The sequence below is a fragment of the Podarcis melisellensis genome (genome assembly GCF_964234715.1).
Source record: "Podarcis melisellensis genome assembly, chromosome: 12".
Lineage (NCBI taxonomy): Eukaryota > Metazoa > Chordata > Lepidosauria > Squamata > Lacertidae > Podarcis > Podarcis melisellensis.
In genome coordinates, this window is record NC_138544.1 from 54,499,633 (window position 1) to 54,522,750 (window position 23,118).

Here is a 23,118-nt window from a genome sequence, read left to right on the forward strand (position 1 = left end):
CCCGATGGGCTGCTTAATTGTTCAGCAAGCATAAAAAATTAATTATTTTAGAACTATTCCCGGGGGGTGGGGGTATTTTTTCTGCAAAAAATAATAGAGGACTCACACTGTCCAACATCTAATTAGGACATCTTCCCTGGCTGTAAAACCTTTCATCTAACAAATCCTCTGAGTACTGTAATGATTATTTTGTTTGGTTGCATTGTTTTGTACATATTTTCAGAATATAAATATATTATATTTATTTCCCAAATCTCTCTATTTGTAAAATAACGTATTTTCCCGGGTATTACACCTCCCCATGTATAAGATAACCCCTATTTTTTTAAACCCCAAATTAAGAAAATAAGTTGTTTAGCTTTTGGAGGGGGTGAGGGAGGTCACTTCTGCCAATCGCTCACCCGCCTGCCCGCCACTGCCGATCGCTTGCCACAGCCACTGCCAATCACACACCTCACCACAGCTGCCAGTTGTCTGCCTGCCCACTTGCCACAGCTGCCAATGGCCTGCCCAGTTGCCACTGCCAATCTCCTGCTTGCTGGTGCCATTAATCGCACGTCACCCCTCTGCATTCACTATCCATGTATAAGATGACACTCATTGTTTGCCTTATTATTTTTTAGCAAAAAGCATCGTCTTATACATAGAAAAATACGGTATATATGAAACAATGCAACCAAACGAATATAAATATATACACATGCATGCATACACACACACACAATAATCATTAAAATAATTCTTAAAAAACATCACTACCCACAGAGGTTTCATTAGATAAAATCATTATAGTAGCCTCACTTAAGCACAGTAGTCCTGGGACATTCCATCGCTGCTTCTCACCCCCAATATTCACCTCAAAGGAACCCCAGGGTTTGCACTTAGAATAAAGAGATCTGTGATTTAAGCAGATGTGCACATTTTTTGATCAAGAGGGCTATGTTTCTACTGACAGACACGACAGGGTATTGTAGGATCCAGATTATTTTGACAGAAAGGAGAGCTCTCCCTCTAAAGGACTGGCTTACTTGTGCTGCTCAATTTGCTGGGCCTCATTTACAGAAAAATGGTGGACCAGTTTGAGGGTCAATAACATAGATCCCCCTACAAAGAGTTAGCTCACTTACGCTGCACGGTCAGCTGGGCCTCAGAAGAATTCTGTCCCACTTTGAAAGTGACGGAGCCGGAGTCTTCGAGCGTCACCTTCCGGAGGGTGAGCGTGTGAACTTTCCCTAGAACCTCAATCTCGTTCATTTCGTTGGACTGGAGAGGCACCCCGCTCAGACTCCATTCCACGTCCTTTGCCTTCTCCCGAGACACCTTGCACTGGAACACGGCATCTTCGTTTTCGTACAAGGTGATATCTTTCAGTGCCTCCACTATGGTGGCTGGCGCTTCTAAAATTAAAGCAGAAAGATATATTTTTTCCCCAGTTCCTTTTTTCTTTCCATATCTCTTGCTACACTATTCACAAGCACCTGTTAAATGTGGTCTCTGATATTAATCAGCTACAGGCAATGGATGAATAACCATGACTTGGCTGTTTAGTGCACTCCTTGGTCATTAAAACTGAAAAAAAGAACCCATGGAAACAATAGGAATGGGTGGATCTGTCTATTTCGGTATCACTTTCTCATTTTTCCTGAAAAGTAGGTGGGTTCCCATGAGGCAAGAACATTTATTGAACTACATAACTGGGAAACAGGGGGAAAGCAACTGCTTAAATATATTCCTGAAAGCCTGGGCCACTCCCACTCCCAACGTGATTGGCTATCTAAACTTCCAAGCTGCGAATCACGACTCAGAGTTCAAGGGCCAATGGCAGAGGCCCAAATCCTGAAATATTCTGTGACTGGACATCATGTATCGAATCAGAACACAGCAGCTCAGAATCCTTAGTCCAGACTCAAACTCAGGCACTGACCACTGAATACATAACATTTCCCATCTTAAGTTCAGTTCCCCTCATTAGTTTGTGCTTTTTAAAAAGGTTCTTGTGAAAATAAAGCAGCATTTTAATGTGAATTTCTCCTAATAGATACATTTTGTATGCAATTTTGCCTGCTTTACATGTATCAAAGCCATTTCACAAATGTAATCAAATTTTGCATGTTGTTTTCAGCATGCTTGACCCTAGTAGATGTATTTTTGAACAAATTACATGGCTGGGGAACTGCATTGCCAAATTAAGAGCGTGCATTTTAAAGAATGAAGTGTTCCAGTTTGCATATTGTTTCGGAAAATGAGAATTAGTTAAGTCTGCCTTTAAATGTGAACTGAATTGAGCTTCTCCCCCACCTCTATTTTGTTATAATGCCTTGTTCTTCTTTTCCCTTTTCGACTTTATGTTACGCTCTGTGTCTTTAAAGGTTTGTAAGAAGCTAAGAGGCTTTTTGCATAGTAAGCAACCAATAAGTCAGCAGGTGACAAATAAGTCATCCTCTCTCAGGAGACTGAGGAGATCTGGGAATGGGTGATTGGCTGATAGGTTTGATTGGCTGATTTGGCGTAAAGGATAAATGGACATAAATCTGATATCAGGAATCACAAGACAGAGAAACCAGTAGGAGAACACTTCAATCTCCCAGGACATTCTATACAAGATCTCAAAGTAGCTGTCTTATTACAAAAGAATTTCAGAAATAGACTGTTAAGAGAAGTTGCTGAATTGCAACTTATTACCAAACTTAAAACCGTGGAGAGACCTGGTCTGAATAGAGACATTGGACTCTTATCTCATTATACATGATAAAGCTATTTTTAGCCACTTCACCCCTTGCTTTTTCCAATTGCAGTCGCTAACAGTCGTCAACAGGTTTACCACACCTATCAGCCAATCACCCATTCCCACCGCCCTTCTGAGTAATACCCCTCCCCACCCTCTCACTATATATAAAGGTCTGGTGACTTCTGTTTCAGTGTATCTGAATAAGTGTGTGTGCACACGAAAGCTCATACCAAGAACAAACTTAGTTGGTCTCTAAGGTGCTACTGTTAGGAATTTTGCTTTTGTTTTTTTTATTAAGAGGAGATATGAGAGCCATCTTCAAATATCTCAAGGGCTGTCTCATGGAAGATGGAGCAAGCTTGTTTTCTCCTGCTCTGGAGGGGTAGGACTCGAACCAATGGATTCAATTACAAGAAAGTTGTTAAACATCAGGGGGGAAATTCTGGCAGTAAGAACTGTTTGAGAGTAGAACGGACTCCTTCAGATGGTGGTGGACTCTCCTTCCTTGGAGGTTTCAAAGCAGAGGTTGGATGGTCACCTGTCATGGTCGCTTCAGCTGAGATTCCTGCATTGGAACCAGATGACCCTCAAGGTCCCTTCCAACAATTCTATGATTCTCCATAAGAACGTCTGAGGCCTTACCGTTCACCAGCAGTGAAGCAGTAGTCTCCTGGTCTCCTGTGTCACAGCTGTATACTCCTGCATCATCGGCAGTCAGCTCAGAAACAATCAGCTCCACCATGGTGCCTACTTGCTTCATGGTGTACTTGCCACTGGACCTCAGGAGGGACCTATCCTTTTTCCACTTCACAGGTGCACCACCTTTCGAGATCTCGCAGCGCAAGGTGACTGTGCCGCCCTCTACCGCCTCCTGATTCTCAAGCAGGTTAACAAAAAGTACTGGCAAAGCTATAAAAGGACAGAAATGGGAAAGGCAGAGAAAATAATGCAGGGTGGTTCATAACAGTAACCAAAGGCGCCTCAAAAGTATCACATTTAGTGCAGCTAAACTTTGTTACCTGTGCCGTTTTTTGTTTTGTTTTATACATATAGATGAAATTGTTTTTGCACAAAAAATTATAATCCTGAGAAAATTAATGGGGTGGGTGTGGGTTTCCAATGTGGATATTTAATGTTCCAGGCCAAGGGGAGTGGATTGCGTAACACTTTGGTAATTTTTTGCCTTATGTGTGGAAGTGGTGCTTCTGACTTCACCAGCCCATAGTTTGTTCGTTGAACATTAATTAATGTTGGGGAGTAGCGACAGAGTTACAAGAGACAGTCGAGACACAGGCTGTGTGTGTTGGAGTGTAGTAGCCAAAATATTGGCTGCAGACCTCTAATATATTTTAATGTATCAGTGGCTTCTTCATTTATTGAAAAAATGCATATAAACATATAGAACATTTTAAAGAGAGACCCAAATATTTAAAACTAGAAGGACATGGGGGTACAATTAACCAGCCCAAGCTAAACTTAAGTTCCAATGATATCACCACACTTAACTCTCCCACTTGGGGCCAGTGGGACAGAGATGGCTTAAGAGTTTGGTTGGGTTGTATCCAGCAGATGGAGACCCTGCACTTTTATGAGGAAGTATCTGGTTATTAGGGGTGCTGGTGGCGCTGTGGGTTAAGCCACAGAGCCTAGGGCTTGCCGATCAGAAGGTGAGCGGTTCGAATCCCCGTGATGGAGATAGCTCCCGTTGTTCAGTCCCAGCTCCTGCCAACCTAGCAGTTCGAAAGCACGTCAAAGTGCAAGTAGATAAATAGGTACCGCTCTGGCGGGAAGGTAAACGGCGTTTCCATGCACTGCTCTGGTTCGCCAGAAGCGGTTTAGTCATGCTGGCCACATGACCCGGAAGCTGTATGCCGGCTCCCTCGGCCAGTAAAGCAAGATGAGCACTGCAACCCCAGAGTCGTCCGCGACTGGACCTAATGGTCAGGGGTCCCTGTACCTTTACCTATTTGGTTATTAAAACACCTTGCCAGTGTTCACTAAGCAAAGGCATAGCCTAGCAAGTCCCACTGGGTGGGGAATTCCATAGCAGAGGAACTGGCTGCCCTCAACAACGGCCAACCCCGATCCCTCCTCCTTTGGTGGACAGGGTGTATATGTGGCCCAAGCTATTCAGGATTTGAAAGAAAATAACCATCACCTCGTGCTGAGCCCAGGAGCCAATGCAGTCAAGCTAACTCTCCAGGGTCTGCTCATTGATATTCCAATAATAATAATAAGTTTTATTTATACCCTGCCCTCCCCAGCCAATTGTATAAAACAATCAATTAAAATACAACTTAAAAACAAGATTAAAATGCAGCCTCTTTTCAGTAGAAACTCAACTCAAATCAAAAACTTTTTGGGGATGAAAACGTCAAATCTTCATCAAGGCCAGCTATCCAGACTGGTCCTACGTGGGCCTGAAAAAAACCAGGAAAGTCCCCAAATAGGAGTTCCATCACAGAAGGAGAAAGGACAAAGGAAAGAGGGGAAGGGGATCAAGTTGATTCCAAGCCAAAGGCCAGGCGGAACAACTCTGTCTTACAGGCCCTGCAGAAAGAAATCCGATCCTGCAAGACCAGTCCCAGCAGCAGCAAAATTTAAGGAAATGTGCTCCTCCTCACCTTTGATAAGCACTGACGCTGTGGTCTGCTGGTCCCCAGAGTCACAGGTGTAGTTCCCAGAGTCCTCTGGCTGCGCATTGTGAATGAGAAGCTCAACAGTGGAGCCCTTTTGCCTCATCTCGTACTTGTCGCTGGCTCGCAGTCGGACTGAGCCTCTGCTCCACTTCACGGGCACGTCAGGTTTGGAGAGCTTGGCAAGGAGGGTGACCACTGAGCCTTCCTCAGCCTCCTGGCTCTCAAGCTGGGCTTCAAAAAGGGCTGGGAGAGCTGAGGGCCATATGGGAGGAATGAGATGATTGTGAGTTGAAGGCAAATGGTTATTTGGGGATTTGTAATGCAGACCATCAGCTACAGATCAGGAGAGGCAGACAGGCAATTGCTCTTGAGCCTAATGTTCTTGATAAAAATTTTCAACAAATGCCCAAAAACTAAGAATGGGCCTAGCTTCACTTGTAGAGGAAGTGAATTCTATAGAACTCGGTGCTGCTCAAAGCACATGCTCACATTTGTTTATTTCATTACATGTATAGAAATATTATTATTATTTCTTACATTTGTATAACACCCATCATTCGCAGATCTCAGGGTGGTTCACGACATAAAATGGCAATATAAAAACTGTTATGTACTGAGTTGAATAGGATCCAAATTGCAGCAGTCTGATTGGTCCTAGAACAATAGGATCCAGAATGCACAATCTGATTGGTCCGCAGGAGCCACCCAATCCAACTCCAGGTGGAAATGAATCCGCAACCTGATTGGCCTACAGGAGAATCCTGGAATTAGCCTATCACGTGGGGCCCATTGTGTAAATAATGTATATAAAGCAGACAGTTCAGGAAAACTTCCATTCCTCACTACTATGAGCTGAATAAAGAGCATGAAATCCACACTCGACTCCAAGCATTTTTTAAAAAACATATTTATCTTCCAGTGAGCTCAAGAAGGTGGGTGCATGGTTCTCCACCTCCCCATTTAATCCTCACAACAACCCTGTGAAGTAGGTTAGGCTAAGAAATGGTGACTGGCCTAAGGTCACCCAGTGAGCTTTGCGACTGGGTGGGGATTTGAACCCTGGTCTCCCAGTTCATAGTCTAACACTCTAACCAATATGCCACACTGCCTCCTAAATCACAGTGTGATGTTGCTTCAGGGTAAGCTATGCTACATCCATAGATCTAAATAACAAGGGTAGGATACAATGGTAAGAGGAGGCTTCTCAGAAACTATGTACTAGTAGTTTAGTACATATAGTACATATTGTTTATGTTGACCAGCCTTTTATATTTATTCATACACTATAAAGCTTATGGGGCGCAGGTGGCGCTGTGGGTTAAACCACAGAGCCTAGGACTTGCCAATCAGAAGGTCGGCGGTTCGAATCCCCGCAACGGGGTGAGCTCCCGTTGCTCGGTCCCTGCTCCTGCCCACCTAGCAATTTGAAAGCACGTCAAAGTGCAAGTAGATAAATAGGTACTGCTCCAGCGGGAAGGTAAACAGCATTTCCATGCGCTGCTCTGGCTCGCCAGAAGCAGCTTAGTCATGCTGGCCACATGACCTGAAAGCTGTACGCCAGCTCCCTCGGCCAATAAAGCGAGATGAGCAGCGCAACCCTAGAGTCGGCCACGACTGGACCTAATGGTCAGGGGTCCCTTTACCTTTATAAAGCTTATAGCTGACAGGTTCACATCAGCGCAGGGCTCTGATAACCTGAATGTTAACGGTTAAGAAGAATAGCTAGTATCCAAGGCCAGTTAAGGCCTTTTAGTCTAGAAAGAAAGACAACTAGGGACGAGTAATTTGCGGTACAGCTCCTAGGACCTGTTGACTTAATAAAACCCCTACCTTCAACGGAGATGGTTGCTGTGGTTTTCTGGTTCCCAATGTCACAGGTGTATTTGCCAGAGTCCTCTGGTTTTAAATTGTAAATCTTTAAGGTGAGCACTGTTCCTTCTTGCTGGATTTCATACTTGGAACTTGGAGAAATCACTTGGGCTCCCTTCTTCCATGTCGCCGATACGCCAGGCTGGGAGACTTCACATTTCAAGATGGCCGTACTGTCCTCTTGCAACTCTTTGTTGGCCAGCTCCTCTTTAAATGTGGGAAGTGGGGCTAAAAATACAAAATATGAATAGTATTTTAGAAAACTGCTAGAGGGACTGGCAGAAAATACGACCCAGGTGCCTCATAGTGCCTTAAAGCAGGTTCCAGGCTCGTGTGATGAATTTTGCAGATTCAGAAATCATTTCATATTCTTCTTAGTCTGTTTTATTTAAACTTAAGGTAAAGGTAAAGGGATCCCTGACCATTAGGTCCAGTTGTGGATGACTCTGGGGTTGCGGCGCTCATCTCGCTTTATTGGCCGAGGGAGCCGGCGTACAGCTTCCGGGTCATGTGGCCAGCATGACTAAGCCGCCTCTGGCAAACCAGAGCAGAGCACAGAAACGCCATTTACCTTCCTGCCGGAGCGGTACCTATTTATCTACCGTATTTTTCGCTCTATAACACGCACCTGACCATAACACGCACATCGTTTTTAGAGGAGGAAAACAAGGGAAAAAACATTCTGAATGAAACAGTGGATGTATCATTTTTGTGCTTCATGCTATGGCCACAGACATGTGATCTGATGGTGAATTTGGGGTGACCCAATGCAAAAATCCTGAGAATTCCTGTGGATCCATGCTTTGTAACCACGTTTTTGCGCCATTGCAGCCCCAGGCAACAGTGGGTGCGTGATTTCTTTGGTGCAGGCTGTAGCCATGGACATGCTATGTGATCTGATGGTGAATTTGGGGTGACCCAATGCAAAGATCCTGAGGATCCATGTGGATCCATGCTTTTTAACCACATTTTAAGTGGGGAGGGAAGGAAAAACAAAGAAGGGAAAAGGAGTATGAGAGGGGTGTGCAGAGAAGCAGCTGGCTAAGAATGCAGGAGAGGGATTTAACGGGAGGGAGGAAAGAAAGGCAAAAGTTTCCCCCCACCCAAGCCAGCCAGCTCTCTCTCTCTCTCCCCCACCTGCATGTTTTCAGCAGCACCAGAGCACAGAGAGGAAGGAACGACACCCTGCTTTCCCCTCTGCTTGCCTGGAGGGGAGGGGCTTTCCCTGATCTTTGTTCCGTTTGAGCAAACACAGCAACGAAACAGAGAAGGGTGGGCAGTAAGACCCTGAAGCAGAATGCAGGAAAGCATCCACTTCCTCTTTTCAGGTTTCCCTTCTCCGTGAAGCACGATTTGATTTTTGCCTGATTTTTTGGTTCCAGGGACCACACATTCACTCAATAACACGCACAGACATTTCCCCTTCCTTTTTAGGAGAAAAAAATCTGCGTGTTATAGATGGAAAAATACGGTACATGCACTTTGACATACTTTTGAACTGCTAGGTTGGCAGGAGCAGAGACCGAGCAATGGGAGCTCACCCCCTCGCGGGGATTCAAACCGCCGACCTTCTGATCGGCAAGTCCTAGGCTCTGTGGTTTAACCCACAGCACCACCCACATCCCTTTTATTTAAACTTATTGCACAACAAATACATTCAGCCTTGCGTGATCGCAATGCTCATTAGAATATAAAATATTTTTATCCCCCTTCTTTCACATGTACCGGTCTGTTTCTTTTTCCTTAGTCATATGCAGCCTGTCTAGTGGAATTATGAGCCCCTGTCTCACAACATTTTACAGCAGTAACCGGAAGCCGATTATGCTAAAAAATGTTGATATATTTTCTCCCTTCTGCCAATCACAAAGACAGTCTCAAGATATGCCGTATTTTTCGCTCTATAGGACGCACTTTTCCCCTCCAAAAATTAAAGGGAAATGTGTGTACGTCCTATGGAGCGAACGCAGGCTCCTTGGCTCCAGCGATAGCAACGCGAAGCCTCCGAAGTGCTCCCTCCACGCTCCGGAGGCTTCGCATTGCTTTCGCTGAAGCCTGGAGAGCGAAAGGGGTCGGTGCACACCGACCCCTCTCACTCTCCAGGCTTCAGGGATAGCCGCCTGAAGCCTTCAGAGCTCAGCGCAAGTTCCCGCTGTGTTCTGGAGGCTTCAGGTTCCCTTCGCTGAAGCCAGGAGAGTCTTGCTCTCCCGGCTTCAGCAAAAGGAACCCGAAGCCTAAAGAGTATAGCAGGAACTTGCACTGCGCTCAGAAGGCTTCAGGGATAGCCGCACGCAGCCCCTCCGGCAGGGAGAGGCTGCACGTGGCTATGGCTTCTTTAGCCATGCGCAGCTTCTCCCTGCTGGAGAGGTTGCGCGCAGCTAAAGAGGAAGCCAAGATAGCCAGCGGGATGGATCCCCCTCGCTGTCTGGGCTTCTTTGCTCTTTGGGGCTGGGGGGGACCCGGGCTTCCCCCAGCAGCCCCAGCAGCTCTGGGAGAAGCGGACAGGCTGCGCGCTCTTTGGGGCTGGGGGGGGGAATAAAATTTTTTTTCTTGATTTCCCCCTCTAAAAACTAGGTGCGCCTTATGGTCCGGTGTGTCTTATGGGGCGAAAAATATGGTAACATAGTTGGCTTGCCTAGTAGTTTTGTCACAACGGCCCTCGTGGGATTACCTTTCACTTTGAGCTGTGCTGTGGAGGTATATGGTCCAACCCGGAAGGTGACGGTGCCTGAATCTTGCTGGGTCACCTTCCTCAATTGCAATATGTGGACCCTGCCTTTTTCAACGGAGATCTTGTTCATCTCATTGCTCTGGAGAGAGGCCTCCTGAAGCTTCCACTCCACATCCTTCGCATTGTCGTGGGAGACCTTGCACTCAAAGGTCACATCTTCATCCTCAAAGACCTCCATGTTCTTCAGCCCCCTAATGATGGTGATGTCAAGTCCTGCAAGTGTCAGCGATAGTGGAAAGTGAGGGAACAAAGTTCTTATAGGTTAGACCATCACCATTTGATCCAGCCAGTGCTTTGTTCTCTGTAACTATCCTACAAGCCAGGCGTGCATATTTCTTTTATTAAACAATACAGTGATACCTCTGGTTACGAACTTCTTTCATTCCGGAGGTCCAGTCATAACCTGAAACGGTTCTTAACCTGAGGTACCACTTTAGCTAATGGGGCCTCCTGTTGCTGCTGCACCGCCGGCACACAATTTCTGTTCTCATCCTGAGGTAAAGTTCTTAAGCTGAGGTACTACTTCCGGGTTAGTGGAGTCTGTAACCTGAAGTGTTTGTAACCCGAGGTACCACTGTATTGATATATTGATTGAGTGTAGGGAAACCTCTAAGTGCTTTACAAGAAATGTTTAAATTAACAATTGAAAAAGCAGTTGAAAACAATTTAAAATGCTTTAAAATAATTAGCAGTACAGTGGTACCTCAGGTTAAGGACTTAATTCGTTCCGGAGGTCCGTACTTAACCTGAAATTGTTCTTAACCTGAAGCACCACTTTAGCTAATGGGGCCTCCTGCTGCTGCTGCCGCGCTGCCTGCCAGAGCACGATTTCTGTTCTCATCCTGAAGCAAAGTTCTTAACCTGGAGCATTATTTCTGGGTTAGCGGAGTCTGTAACCTGAAGCATATGTAACCCAAGGTACCACTGTAAAAAAAGATTATAATGCGTCAAAATCTACATGTCTGGATATTATTTATTTATTTATTTATTTATTTCCCTGACGGGACTCAAGTCAGATAAAAGCTTGTCTAATAAAAAATGTCGTAAGCAGGTGCCAAAGAGAGTACATCAAAGGTGGTTGCCTAATGTCAATAGGCAGGGAGTTCCAAAGTGTGGTTGCTGCTGCCACACTAAAAGAGCTGGTTTTCTGGAAGGGTGGAACAAGTATCAGGTGGCATCTGCAACAGTGCCACTTCCACAGATCTAAGCAGTTGAGTGAGAACCCATGGGGTAATTGTGAATATTCTACCATTCAAGAAGGAACACAGAATTTACTACTATGCCATAGAAAACAGCATCTGGAGAATATAAAGCTTCCATTTCTCTTACTTTTTTAATTGCCTGCATTCCACCTGTTTTTTGAAAATTAAATTGGAACTGTCAGGGGTTCAGGAGCAAAGGCACAGGAGAGGGAGGAAATGGAGAGCGAGGGGGAGGAATCCGAGGGGAGCGTAAGCGGGGACAGTGGTCCGAGGGATTCCATGAGTCTCTCCAGCGAATCGGAAGACTCACAGAAGGGAGCGCCGATGGCCAGGGCAAGGGGGGTGCCAAGGGGGAAACCCCAGAAGGAAGGGGCCAGCGGGGACTCCCAGAGCAGCAGTTGGAAATCAGGACCAGCTTCCCCACCGGAGCGGAGTGGGGGGGGAGAGTCCCAAGCATCGGGGCCAGTGCATTCCCCACCACGGAGAGAAGACGAGGGAGAGCTGACCATGCCTCCATTGGAGAGTAAGGGAACGGAGGGGAGGTCAGATCCGGCCAGTGTCCCGGAAGGGGGAAGCAGTGACACCAGTAGTGTGACAGTTAGGAGAAAGGTCACTGGGGTGGCGCGAGAAACTAGTTCGAATGTACAGGAGCGCGGGACAGTAGAGAATGAGGATTGGGAACTGGGTCCTAAAGCCCGCCGGAGGCAGGGGGAGGAACTAAGCGACTCAGCATCGGAAGAGTCCAGAAAGGGCAATGCCCCGGTAGGCAGGAGGACCCAGAGGAGGAGAGAACAGCGCAGAAGGTGGAGCAGGGCTAGGATATTAAACTGGTGCGGAAGGGGAGGTGACTCAGACGGGACTTCGCCGATCTAAGGTCTAAGACGTAGAGCTGCACGCTCTGGCTTTGAAATGGAAACTAAGCTTCAATAAAGACTTTTGTACATAACACCGGCTTGGCGTTGGTCCTCTGTGAGCTGGGACCTAGAGGCAGCTCTGACAGGAACGTACCATGATCTAGCTAAAGCCTACCCTGGATCCAGTGTCAAATGCAATGGCCATGCATGTTGAGTTATACATTCTTGGCATACAAAAAGATAGGGTTACCATATGTCTAGGAATTCCCAGACATGTCCTCTTTTGGGGGTCCTACATGTCCATCCAAGGGGAATTTAAAATATCCTGGATTTTGGGTTTTTATTTTTTTATCTTTTTAGGGGGTTTTTTTTGGGGGGGCGACTCTGGTTCAGGTTCTGGTGCAGGTGACCTGGGCTCTGGTGGAGGGACTATCAGACAATTGCCCTTAATAAAGCTAAACAACTTTTTGTGTCTGCATTTATACCTCTTGAAATATGGCAACACTAAATAAGAGAGGTAAAGGTAAAAGACCCCTAGAAGGTTAAGTCCAGTCAAAGGCGACTATGGTGTTGCGGTGCTCATCTCGCTTTCAGGTCAAGGGAGCCGGCATTTGTCCACAGACAGCTTTCTGTGTCAAGTAGCCAGCATGACTAAACCACTTCAGTGCAATGGAACACTGTGACAGAAACCAGAGCACACAGAAACGCCATTTACCTTCCTGCCACAACGGTACCTATTTATCTACTTGCACTGGTGTGCTTTCGAACTGCTAGCCCAATGGTTGCCATTAATTTGATTTTGAATTGATTTTAGAATGAATTGATTTTAGGATGCATTTCAATGAATTGATTGTGGTTTTATGTAAACTTTGTTACTTTATTGTTGTTAGCCGATCTGAGCCTAACTTCGGCTGGGGAAGGCAGGATATAAATAAAATATTATTATTATTATTATTATTATTATTATTATTATTAGGTTGGCAGGAGCTGGGACAGAGCAATGGGACCTTACCCCGTCACAAAGGATTAGACTGCCAAATTGTAATGGCAACAATTGCCAGGAATGCTGCCTCCTACCTTTAACTTCCAGCTTTGCCGACGTGGTTTGATCCCCAGTGATGCAGGAATACTCTCCACTGTCCTTGGTTTCCAAATCACGAACAACTAGCTCATGCTTGGCACCTTCCTGTTTCATTTCGTATTTGGGACCGGAATGAAGCACCACGCCGTCTTTCCTCCACTCCACTGGCGCCTTAACCACCGTCACCTCGCAGCGCAGCCTGGCTGTTCCACCTTCTTCCCCTTTCTCATTCTTCAGCCGTTGCTTGAATTCAGGCTTGAGGGCTGTGGAGCCAACAACAAGAGATGAAGACAAAACATGGGCCATAATGCTCGTAGGTGCAAGACGAGGAACCGTTCTGGGAAGGCGAAACCCCGGTGGAGGCTCCTTCGTCACGCAAAAAAAGGAAAGAAAGAAAAAGCTGTTTGAAGGAAAGAAACAATTGGTGGAAACAAAGGAGAGCATCATTCACAACATTAGAGATTTTGGTGCAATGTGGGGAACTGTTACCATTAACCATATGGAAGGGCATCTTCAAGGTCCATGGTGGATACCTGGTTTTTCCCTAGTAAGTTTGCTTTTGCTAGGATGGCTTTAACGAGTTATACTTAGTTTGTATCAACTTTCCCGGTGGGACAGTGGGGAGAACAGGAGTCAATCAGGACTTTTATCTAGCAATAATAATAAGTGTTTCAGACAGAAAACACGTGGCATTCACTGCAATGGAATGCAAATGTCTATGATGACCAAGACAATAAACTATATTTACTGCATGGCTGTGAATAGCTCCTAGTTTCACATTTCAGTGTTTTGAAAATTGCCATTCTTAACAACGTACAAGACCCCAAATTTCAAAATGTCAACACAAGGCATCTCAAATCTTTATGGTTTAAAAATTCTGTGAAAGTACCAAAAAGAAAGTATAAATTGCCAGAAACTGGTCTTATGGTGTTATAAGTTATGGTGTTATAAGTTATTATTATTATTATTACCACCACCTCCACTACTACTATAGGCCTGGTTGCTTGATGACTGCAACATCTAAGTAACAACTTTCATGGGCAAATAATTCATCCCAGATGAAACCTTGCAGGCTGGACTTTCAAGTCACCCAGTGTCCTCTCCTGCACAATGCTGACCACTAGTTCAAACATTCAGCTGCCAGTTATCACTTGTAAATCAATCAAGTGCAAAGCAGTTAAGTCATGTGTGTACATGAGCAAGTAGGGACATGGGTGGCGCTGTGGGTTAAACCACAGAGCCTAGGGGCTTGCCGATCTGAAGGTCGGTGGTTTGAATCCCCGCAACGGGGTGAGCTCCCGTTGTTCGGTCCCAGCTCCTGCCAACCTAGCAGTTCAAAAGCATGTCAAAGTGCAAGTAGATAAATAGGTACCACTCCAGCGGGAAGGTAAACAGCATTTCCGTGCACTGCTCTGGTTTCGCCAGAAGCGGCTTAGTCATGCTGGCCACATGACCCAGAAGCTGTCTGCGGACAAACGCCAGCTCCCTCGGCCAGTAGAGCGAGATGAGTGCCGCAACCCCAGAGTCATCCATGACTGTACCTTTATACATGAGCAAACCATTCCACAGAATGAGACTGAAATATTTACTTTGCAGCCCTACCATAATCCCAAACTTATTTATAATCCTAGAATTTGACTATCGATACATTCATTGGCTGGATCAATTTCATACACTTTACCGTTAACTGTTAAGACGGCAGTGGTCTTCTGGTCTCCACATGTGCAGGTGTAGCGCCCAGCATCCTCCATGTCTAAATCGTGGATCTCCAGCTCTGTGACAGTTTCCTCCTGCCTGATTCGGTACTTGTTGCTTACTGCTAGTTTCTTTTCTTCCTTCATCCACTCCACCGGAGCGACCTTGGTGAGCTCACAGCGTAGTGTGGCCATTTCATTTTCAGTGGCGTTTACATCCTTCAGTTCCATTTTGAACCGTGCTGGGAGGGCTGCAGAACACAGATTTATAAATGTATGACGACCCAACACTAGTAGCTGGGTGATATGAGACGAGGGAAGGTTGTAGGTAATATAATGTGGAATGGGGAATCTATACAAAGTCCAGGTCCAATGCCAGTTGATTTTCAATGGAAATGGGTCCATTAGTTTCATCAGGCATTGGCACACGGTCTTGAAAGGGAGACAGCACTTTGGGATGGTGGGAGGTCATCTCTACACACTCCTTCTCGACAAACGAGACACTGACATGGATGTACGCTACCGAAACGCAATGGAACACAGAGACAAGAGAACAGAACGACCAGGAACAGGAACACAGGGGGATTTACAATGTATTTCAGGAACAACTCGCAATGGAATGATGAAGTTCAGAGATCAATGGGCAATAAAATACTCATCCCACAGTACTTGCACAATGCAGTTTTACTGTTGACTGTCAAGGAGACTGTCTTCTTCTGGTCTTCATGGTTGCAAGTATATTCTTCACCACTCTTTGAATCTACGTCAGAAACAAATGGGTCTCCCTGCCTAATGAAGCACTTGTTGCTGGGTCTGAGACTTCGAGGCGCCTTCCTTTTCTCCACCAAACCATCAGCCTTTGTCACCTCAAGTAGCAGAGTCAATCTTCCACCTTTTGTGACTTCCTGACTGTGCAGCTCTTGTGTGAAAAACGGCTTTTCTTCATGCCATTCAAAATTCAATCTGTAATTACTATTACAGTGGTACCTTGGTTTATGAACTTAATCCATTCCGGAAGTCCGTTCTTAAACCAAAGCGTTCTTTAACGAAGGCGTGCTTTCCCATAACAGCGGGGGACTCAATTTACAAATGGAACACACTCAACAGGGAGCGGAACATGTTCTGTTTCCAAGGCAAAGTTCACAAACCAAAACACCGACTTCTGGGTTTGCAGCATTCTTAATCCAAGCTGTTCATAACCTAAGCTGTTCTTAAACCAAGGTACCATTGTATTCAGCAGCCCTTGATTTGACAACAATGGTTTCCCATCATATGATGGATTCCTTTGGGCAACATAATTCCACCTGATTCCCATTCACTTGGCGGCTGCAGAAGACATTGCTTGTTTGGCATATGTGTGACAAATCTTCTATGGTGCTCAACAATAAGACATAAACAAACAGAGACGTGTGATACACATAAGGTGCACAATAGCTGAACGCGGACACATGTCGCAACCAGAACTGCTCCATGCATTACCAGTAGAACACACACACACACACACAAATTTTAAACAGGGATGGAAGCTATTGGAAGACAGCAACACAAAAGTAGTTGACGCAAGGAGATCAGAAGAAGCCGAAAGGGAAATGATGAAGGGGTCTTCTTGCATATACACAGCCACCAGTTCAACAGAGACAGAGGATGGTATTCCAAAGGGAAAAGAGGTGGAAAGGGAGAGTAGTGAGATGAAGGAGAGGGTGGAGTTTGCTTCCCAAATTGCGATGTTACAAGGCAGCGTGAAAAGCCCGTTGTTTGTCAAGTAGCATTGTTTACCATTGACTCTTAGGGTCGCAGTGGTCTGGTGGTCTCCACAAACACAGGTGTATTCTCCCGCATCTTGTTCATCAGGGCTGTGGATCAGCAGCTCTGAAATGGCGCCTTCCTGCTTTAGTGCGTATTTCTCACTTGGTCTGAGGACCAGCTGCCCCTTCCTCCACTCGACTGGTGCCACCTTGTTCAGCTGACACCGAAGAACAGCAGATTCGCCTTCGGTGGTTTCCTGGTTCCTTAGTTCACCTTTGAAATAGGCAGGTAAGGCTGAGGATGCAACAGATTAGGCATTTATGCAGTTGGCTACTCAGGGCCACAGGAGAAGAAGAGATGAAGAATAAAACTGAAAACCAGGCAAATTAGACATGCAACAGTAACTTCCCATTATTATTTTACTCTTTTGTTTTAATTCAGAGTAGAATCCCTATTAAAGAAACCAACAATGACGGCAACAAGGAGCAATTTTAATTCAGGATTCAGGCTTGCCACAGACATTGGTGTTTCAAGCTCCTACGGATCCACCCCACTCCCTGCCCAGTCCACCAATTTTCTATTGGTTTTAGAATGGTCTCATCAAAGTAAGAGGGACTTTGTAAGTCCAGAAGTACTAGGAGAAAAACTTGTCTTGTCCCATTCCCACTTGGTGGCAGGAGCAGGGGGAAGACAAAATAATTTAAAAATAGAAAAATAAAATTATAAAAGGATATTAGAGAGTTGAGATAGGTATTGCACAAAACTTAAGTTTTATAAGTGATGCTAGGAAGTCATCTAATCAAGCTTGGCCTTTTGCTTTTACAATGGACAGTTAAAGCAGCTGTTGTCTGCTGGTCTCCGCATACACAGGTATAATCTCCTACATCCTGCAGTTCTGCATGACCAATAGTCAGCTCTGCAGTAGTCCCTTGCTGCGTCATGATGTACTTGCCACCTGCATTCAGCAGGTTGTGCCCTTTCTTCCACGCCACTGGGGCATCTTTGCTCAACCTGCAGCGCAGTATTACTGAGCCTTCTTCTGCAACCTGCTCACTCTTTAACTCTTCCTTGAAAAATGCAGGGAGAGCTACGGGACATAAAAGAAGCAGAGCGCGTGAACATCTCCAAAAGTTAGGACCAGTGGTGAGCTGTGCTAAATGCATTATGAATCAAGCTTTGGAAGTCCATGACACTTGGAAGTGCATGCTCACTATGCTGCAGACTAGAGTGGGCACTGTCTTACGCCTTGTGTCTTCCAGATATTCCGGACTACAATTCCCACCATCCCCAGCCAGCGCTGATGGGAGCTGTAGCCTGAAACATCTGGAGGGCACTAGGTTAGGGAAGGCAGATATAGCTATTTCAGGGTGAAATTAGCAAATTTTCTGAGAAGTTAATTTGCAACCATAGTTTACCATTGACTGTCAAAGACGCTGTAGTTTGTTGGTCTCCACACACACAGCAATAGTTTCCCATATCCTGAAGATCTAGTTGATGGATCTCCAGCTCTACAGTGCCACTATCTTGTCTCATGATCCACTTTTCACTAGCTTGGAGCACTTGGCCGTCCTTCTTCCATTCCACGGGTGCAACCTTGGTCAGCTGACACTGCAGCGTGGCCACATCACCTTCTGTTGCTTCCACGTTCTTTAGGTTGCGTTTGAACCTTGCAGGCAAGGCTGAGGGTCACAGAACAAAATCATTGCACTTAAAACAACAAGTGACCACTTGGGAGGAGCACCATGGACCACACAACATGAGCGAACGACAATCAAAACACATAGGAAGGCTTTAAAGGCAGGAAGCTGATAACAACTTGTTGTGATTGCAAATACAGCTTCCTGTCTTCACCATTTATGGGAAGCCAGTGGAAAATTTAACAAGACAGAGAATATTATCTTGAGGAAACACCAGCGAAATGAATTGGGAACAGGTAACTTATTTCAACGACGATTGCTCCTAGACAAATGTTGACAGGCCATACCCAACAATCAGAGACGACGTCACAGAAATGACATAGATACAGATGACGAACACAAACATGTGGAAGTTAAATCCAACTCCAGATAATGTACAGTTAGTGGGATGGTAGGTGACCACGCATTTAACTTCTTTACCATGCACGGTCAAAGAAGCTGCTGTCTTCTGGTCTCCACAGACACAGGTATATTCGGCAGCATCTGTCAGTTCCAGATCTTGAATCAGCAGCTTAACAACAGAGCCTTCCTGTCTCATTTTGTACTTATCACCTTCCTTGAGTAAATGCTGCCCCTTCATCCACTCCACCAGAGCGGCCTTAGTTAGTTCACAGCATAGAGTGGCTGTTCCTTCTTCGGTAGCTTTCACATTCCTTAGGGGCTCTTTGAAGAGGGCCGGTGGAACTGAGGGATACAACACGTAGAGCCTGTTAAAGCACACTTACCCAGATGCCCACTGCGATGGACATGACAAGTCCAAAATGGGTGTTCTTCAAAGACAAGCAACATACCAAAAAAAAAATGGGTGAAGGGATGGTGGAAAACATTATGGTTCTTTTAAAATATATGGCATTACCATGTACTGCTAAGGCAGCTGTGGTTTGCTGGTTGCCACACACACAGGTATAATCGCCGGAATCCTCCTCTTCTAGGTGATGAATCAGCAGTTCCAGTATGGTGTCCTTCTGCCTCATCGTGTATTTTTCACCGTGCTTCAGTGACTGGCTGCCCTTCTTCCATTCGACTGAAGCAGGCTTGCTGAGCTTGCAGCGTAGGGTGGCCACCTCGCCTTCCACAGCTTCCACACCCTTTAGTTCTTCTTTGAAAACTATGGGCAAGGCTAAGAAAACAAGGAAGCAGCAAATACTCTCAGCAACCTTGTGTTCTCTCAGTGTGGGTGAAATGAACAGATCTCCACAGCTGCTACTGTTTAACACAGGTTCATGCCAGTATCCTTTCCAGCTGAAGTGAGACCACAACACACCACAGATGTGGACATGCCACAGAGATATCGTTAATGTGCATTAGCCAGACGACGGAACACTCCATGTCAAAACAAAGCAATGGGAATGCACGAGGTCTTTTGAGGAGAACAATAATGCAAGGATGCTCTAGAATTATGGTTTTCAAACTTTTTAACTTTGGGGAACCTTTTCTATATCTATTTGTCTACTTGTTGGTTTGCTAGGGAATTCTTACTCGTTGCAGAGGTTATGGGAAATGTTCTAGAGGAACACACAGTCCTGAAAAGACCCAAGAGCAAAAATTCTCCTGCGGCTGATGGTGGTGGGCAAGCTGTCTATCAGGGAAGCTCATCTTCCATTGCAGATCTTCTAACTGAGGAACCCTCAACAGCCTTCTGAAGAGTTCTGGGTTCCCCCAGAACAGAGTCTGAAAATCACCACTCTAGAATAGAGGGGAAACAGTAGGTAGACCAAGGGGGTGATCAGTGCAGGAACATGCACTGGGATATCCAGTGAGTTAGGAAGATATGACAAAACACATCACAGAGGAGAATGTGACGTCAACACACACAGAGGACCGGAAGGGAAGAACGACCAGGGTTTTCCAGACTTCCCGGACATTTAGGACACGCTGATTTACCGTGCACTGTCAGAGCCGCAGTTGTTGTCTGGTTGCCGCACACACAGGAATACTCTCCAGCATCCTTAAGTTCTAGGCTGACTATCACAAGCTCTGAGACAGCACCTTCCTGCCTCATTTTGTACTTGTCGCTCGGTTTGAGTGACTTATGCTTCCTCTTCCACTCCACTGGAGATGCTTTCGTCAGCTCACACTGGAAAGCAACCGTCCCATCTTCCAAGGCCTCTTGATCCTCCATGCCTTTCTTGAAAAGGGCAGGGAGGGCTAAGAAGTTTAGAATGAATATATTGAGTGACTGTCAACATCTGAAAAACATTTCTTACATGCATTGAGAGTCTGGGAAATTTAAGGACACTCCTCCACAATTCTATGCAATTCCCCACAGCAGAATCAACACACCAGTAAAATCAGTATCAGTTGTATATTACCAAGATTACTCCATGGCCACCTGGTTACGTTAACTATGGAGGACAGCAGAAGTGACAATGCAGCAGAACCTTCATTATGCTGGATGTCCATTCAGCCCAAACCTACTGTGTGCCTCTTTTATATACTTCTATATTACCTACATCCTTGAGAATACAGCACTCTTGTTTCCCTGGTTTCTGTTAAAATTCCTGCTCCACGATTGAAGTCATGGGATTGTTGTCTTTCACATGACAGTATATGTTTTGACTCCACAGAGTGGGAAGTAACAGAGACAGGATGTTTGCGTTACTGTGTTCCGTGAAGTGGGACTATTGTGGCTGTGATGTTCGGGCAGAAGAAAGCTTTTGAAGCTCCCGAACGATCGACCAGGAGGGAGGGAACATGCCAGTCGGGCATGTGTCTCTGCCAGGGTCCTACTGGAGTGTAGGCTGAACTCCTGACAGTTTCTGCATGTTTTGGTTGTTGCCCTGGGTCTCAAAATACAAGCGATAATACTCAACCTATCAGTGTTGTAGACCTCTTTAGATCTCTTAGCTACATGGGAGAGTCCAGGAGGACAGACAGATAAGGATGCCTGCTTTTCCTGCGGTTACTCATGTTGCATTTGACAAACGGGAAATAGAACCATTAAATGTACCATTCACTCTCAAGGAAGCCAAGGTCTTCTGGTCACCAAAGGTGCAGCTGTAATCTCCAGCATCTCCCAGTTCCAAACTGTGGATGACAAGCTGAGCAACAGCACCTTCTAGCTTCATTTCGTATTTGTCATTTGACTTGAGCACCTCATTGCCCTTCCTCCACTCCACTGGAGCCGCTGCCTTGGTCAGCTCACACCGCAAAGTAGCTGTTCCGCATTCTGCAACCTCCAGGTTGCTCAGCTCTGTTTTGAAGCGTGGAGGCAGGGCTGGAGATCACAAAGAGCACATTAAAATTCACAGCAGTTGGGAGATTCCAGGAGATTCCTCTTATCCACCACTTACCCTAGTATTTATAGGGTGACTTTTCTGATTTCCAAGAAGGTATCAACATGAGGGTGGGCAAATGATACACTCATACATGGAACCTTAAGTACGTCATGCCACTGAGAAGAAAGAAGAGCTTACAGCTGTCCCCAATTTTTGACCATGGTTCTTGAAGACAGACAGTTGCCCGCTCCTTGGACTTCTCGTGCTCATATTGCTAGAATTGCCCAATGAGCTGCAGCATGAGGATTCCCTGCACAAAATAAGCCTTGTGGCTCTGGGTTGACTTGCACTGTACACCTCTGTGTTTTGCATGGTCTCCATGGCATAATTCACCAACCCAGGTGGGTCTTAACTGTTTCTGTAAGTAGAAGGAGTTCCGAGAATTTGGGAAGACTGTCCAAGACAGTCAGGAGAAACAATACAGTGCTACCTCACAAGACAAAATTAATTCGTTCTGCAAGTTTTTTCGTCTTGCGAATTTTTCATCTTGCGAAGCACGGATTCCCATAGGAATGCATTGAAGGCATTCCCATAGGAATGCATTGAAGACGTTTTCGTCTTGCGAAGCAAGCCCATAGGGAAATTCGTCTTGCGAAGCAACTCAAAAAACGAAAAACTCTTTCGTCTTGCGAATTTTTCGTCTTGCGAGGCATTCGTCTTGCGAGGTACCACTGTATTGCAAATGATAACTGACAGAAACTGCATAGAGGACAGTCATGTCCTAAACATACTAACAAGTCAATATTAAGTTAAAGAAATGAATGTCTATGCTATCTTGTGTCTGCGATGATTAGTTGTAAAACACAGTGCAATCTTCTAAAACAGGCTCAGGGCTGCTTCAGGTTTTTTAGCAACGAGAGCCACTATTATGTCTACCCCACTAGCCCCAGAAAATGCCTTTCATTCCATATTATCCAGCCTGTAGACTCCTCTCCTTTCCTCTACATTCCTCTTCCACCCAAGCCCCAGAGAAAAGGACATGCGATACTATATGCCCCCTTACGGTATGTCCCTCCTTCTGTTGGAAAGCTCTAGCTAGCTTGATAACTCTGCAACCATGTGGAATTAAATGCTCCTAATACAGCCGCCTCTGCCCCAGCTTCACATTTAAATACTTTATTGTCACTTGAACAACTTGTATACAGTGAGATTACACGAGCACCCCCCACTCAGCTCTCTTTGTCTTAATTCCCCTCGTTTACTGACGCACACCCACCAAACCCGAAAGTCAGTTGCCCTGTTGTTATCTTTTCATTCAGCAGCCTAACAGCCCACGGATAGAAGCTATTCTTTACCCTGTTGGTGCGACTAATCATGCTTCTATTATCTTCTGCCTGAGGGCAGGAGATCAAGAAAGTGCCAGCCAGGGTGTGATTCATCCCTGAGAATTTTCCTCACTCTCCTGAGGCAACGTTCTACCAGTTTTGTGTACAGACATCTATACAGTAATAGCAAAACAGGCCAGAAGAAAACCAGTTCCGCCACTCCCACCTCCACCAAACATCCATGCACACATCTGTTGGTAGCATGCACCCAGCGCACTAAACCAAACCGTGGGTTGGTATGACTCCACAAATGCATGAGCTCCCAGAGAGGAGAATG

At 45.6% G+C, this 23,118-nt stretch overlaps 1 protein-coding gene across 30 annotated transcripts in view; it reads right to left on the bottom strand.

Moving 5' to 3' along the window:
• OBSCN (obscurin, cytoskeletal calmodulin and titin-interacting RhoGEF) overlaps positions 1-23,118 on the bottom strand; it is a 274,889-nt gene that overhangs the window by 134,647 nt on the left and 117,124 nt on the right. For 19 of the 30 annotated variants that reach the window (XM_081931293.1, XM_081931304.1, XM_081931294.1 and 16 more), the window contains 14 exons: positions 21,189-21,455; positions 20,123-20,386; positions 19,095-19,358; positions 18,659-18,922; positions 17,957-18,220; positions 17,365-17,628; positions 16,572-16,835; positions 14,783-15,046; positions 13,098-13,364; positions 9,905-10,177; positions 7,198-7,464; positions 5,353-5,619; positions 3,371-3,637; positions 1,128-1,397 (listed from right to left, as the gene is read on the bottom strand). In XM_081931293.1, coding sequence (XP_081787419.1) covers positions 1,128-1,397; positions 3,371-3,637; positions 5,353-5,619; positions 7,198-7,464; positions 9,905-10,177; positions 13,098-13,364; positions 14,783-15,046; positions 16,572-16,835; positions 17,365-17,628; positions 17,957-18,220; positions 18,659-18,922; positions 19,095-19,358; positions 20,123-20,386; positions 21,189-21,455 — 3,726 coding nt within the window. The remainder of the gene's footprint in view (positions 1-1,127; positions 1,398-3,370; positions 3,638-5,352; positions 5,620-7,197; positions 7,465-9,904; positions 10,178-13,097; positions 13,365-14,782; positions 15,047-16,571; positions 16,836-17,364; positions 17,629-17,956; positions 18,221-18,658; positions 18,923-19,094; positions 19,359-20,122; positions 20,387-21,188; positions 21,456-23,118) is intronic. The other 11 variants (XM_081931308.1, XM_081931307.1, XM_081931306.1 and 8 more) reach the window with 7 other exon arrangements.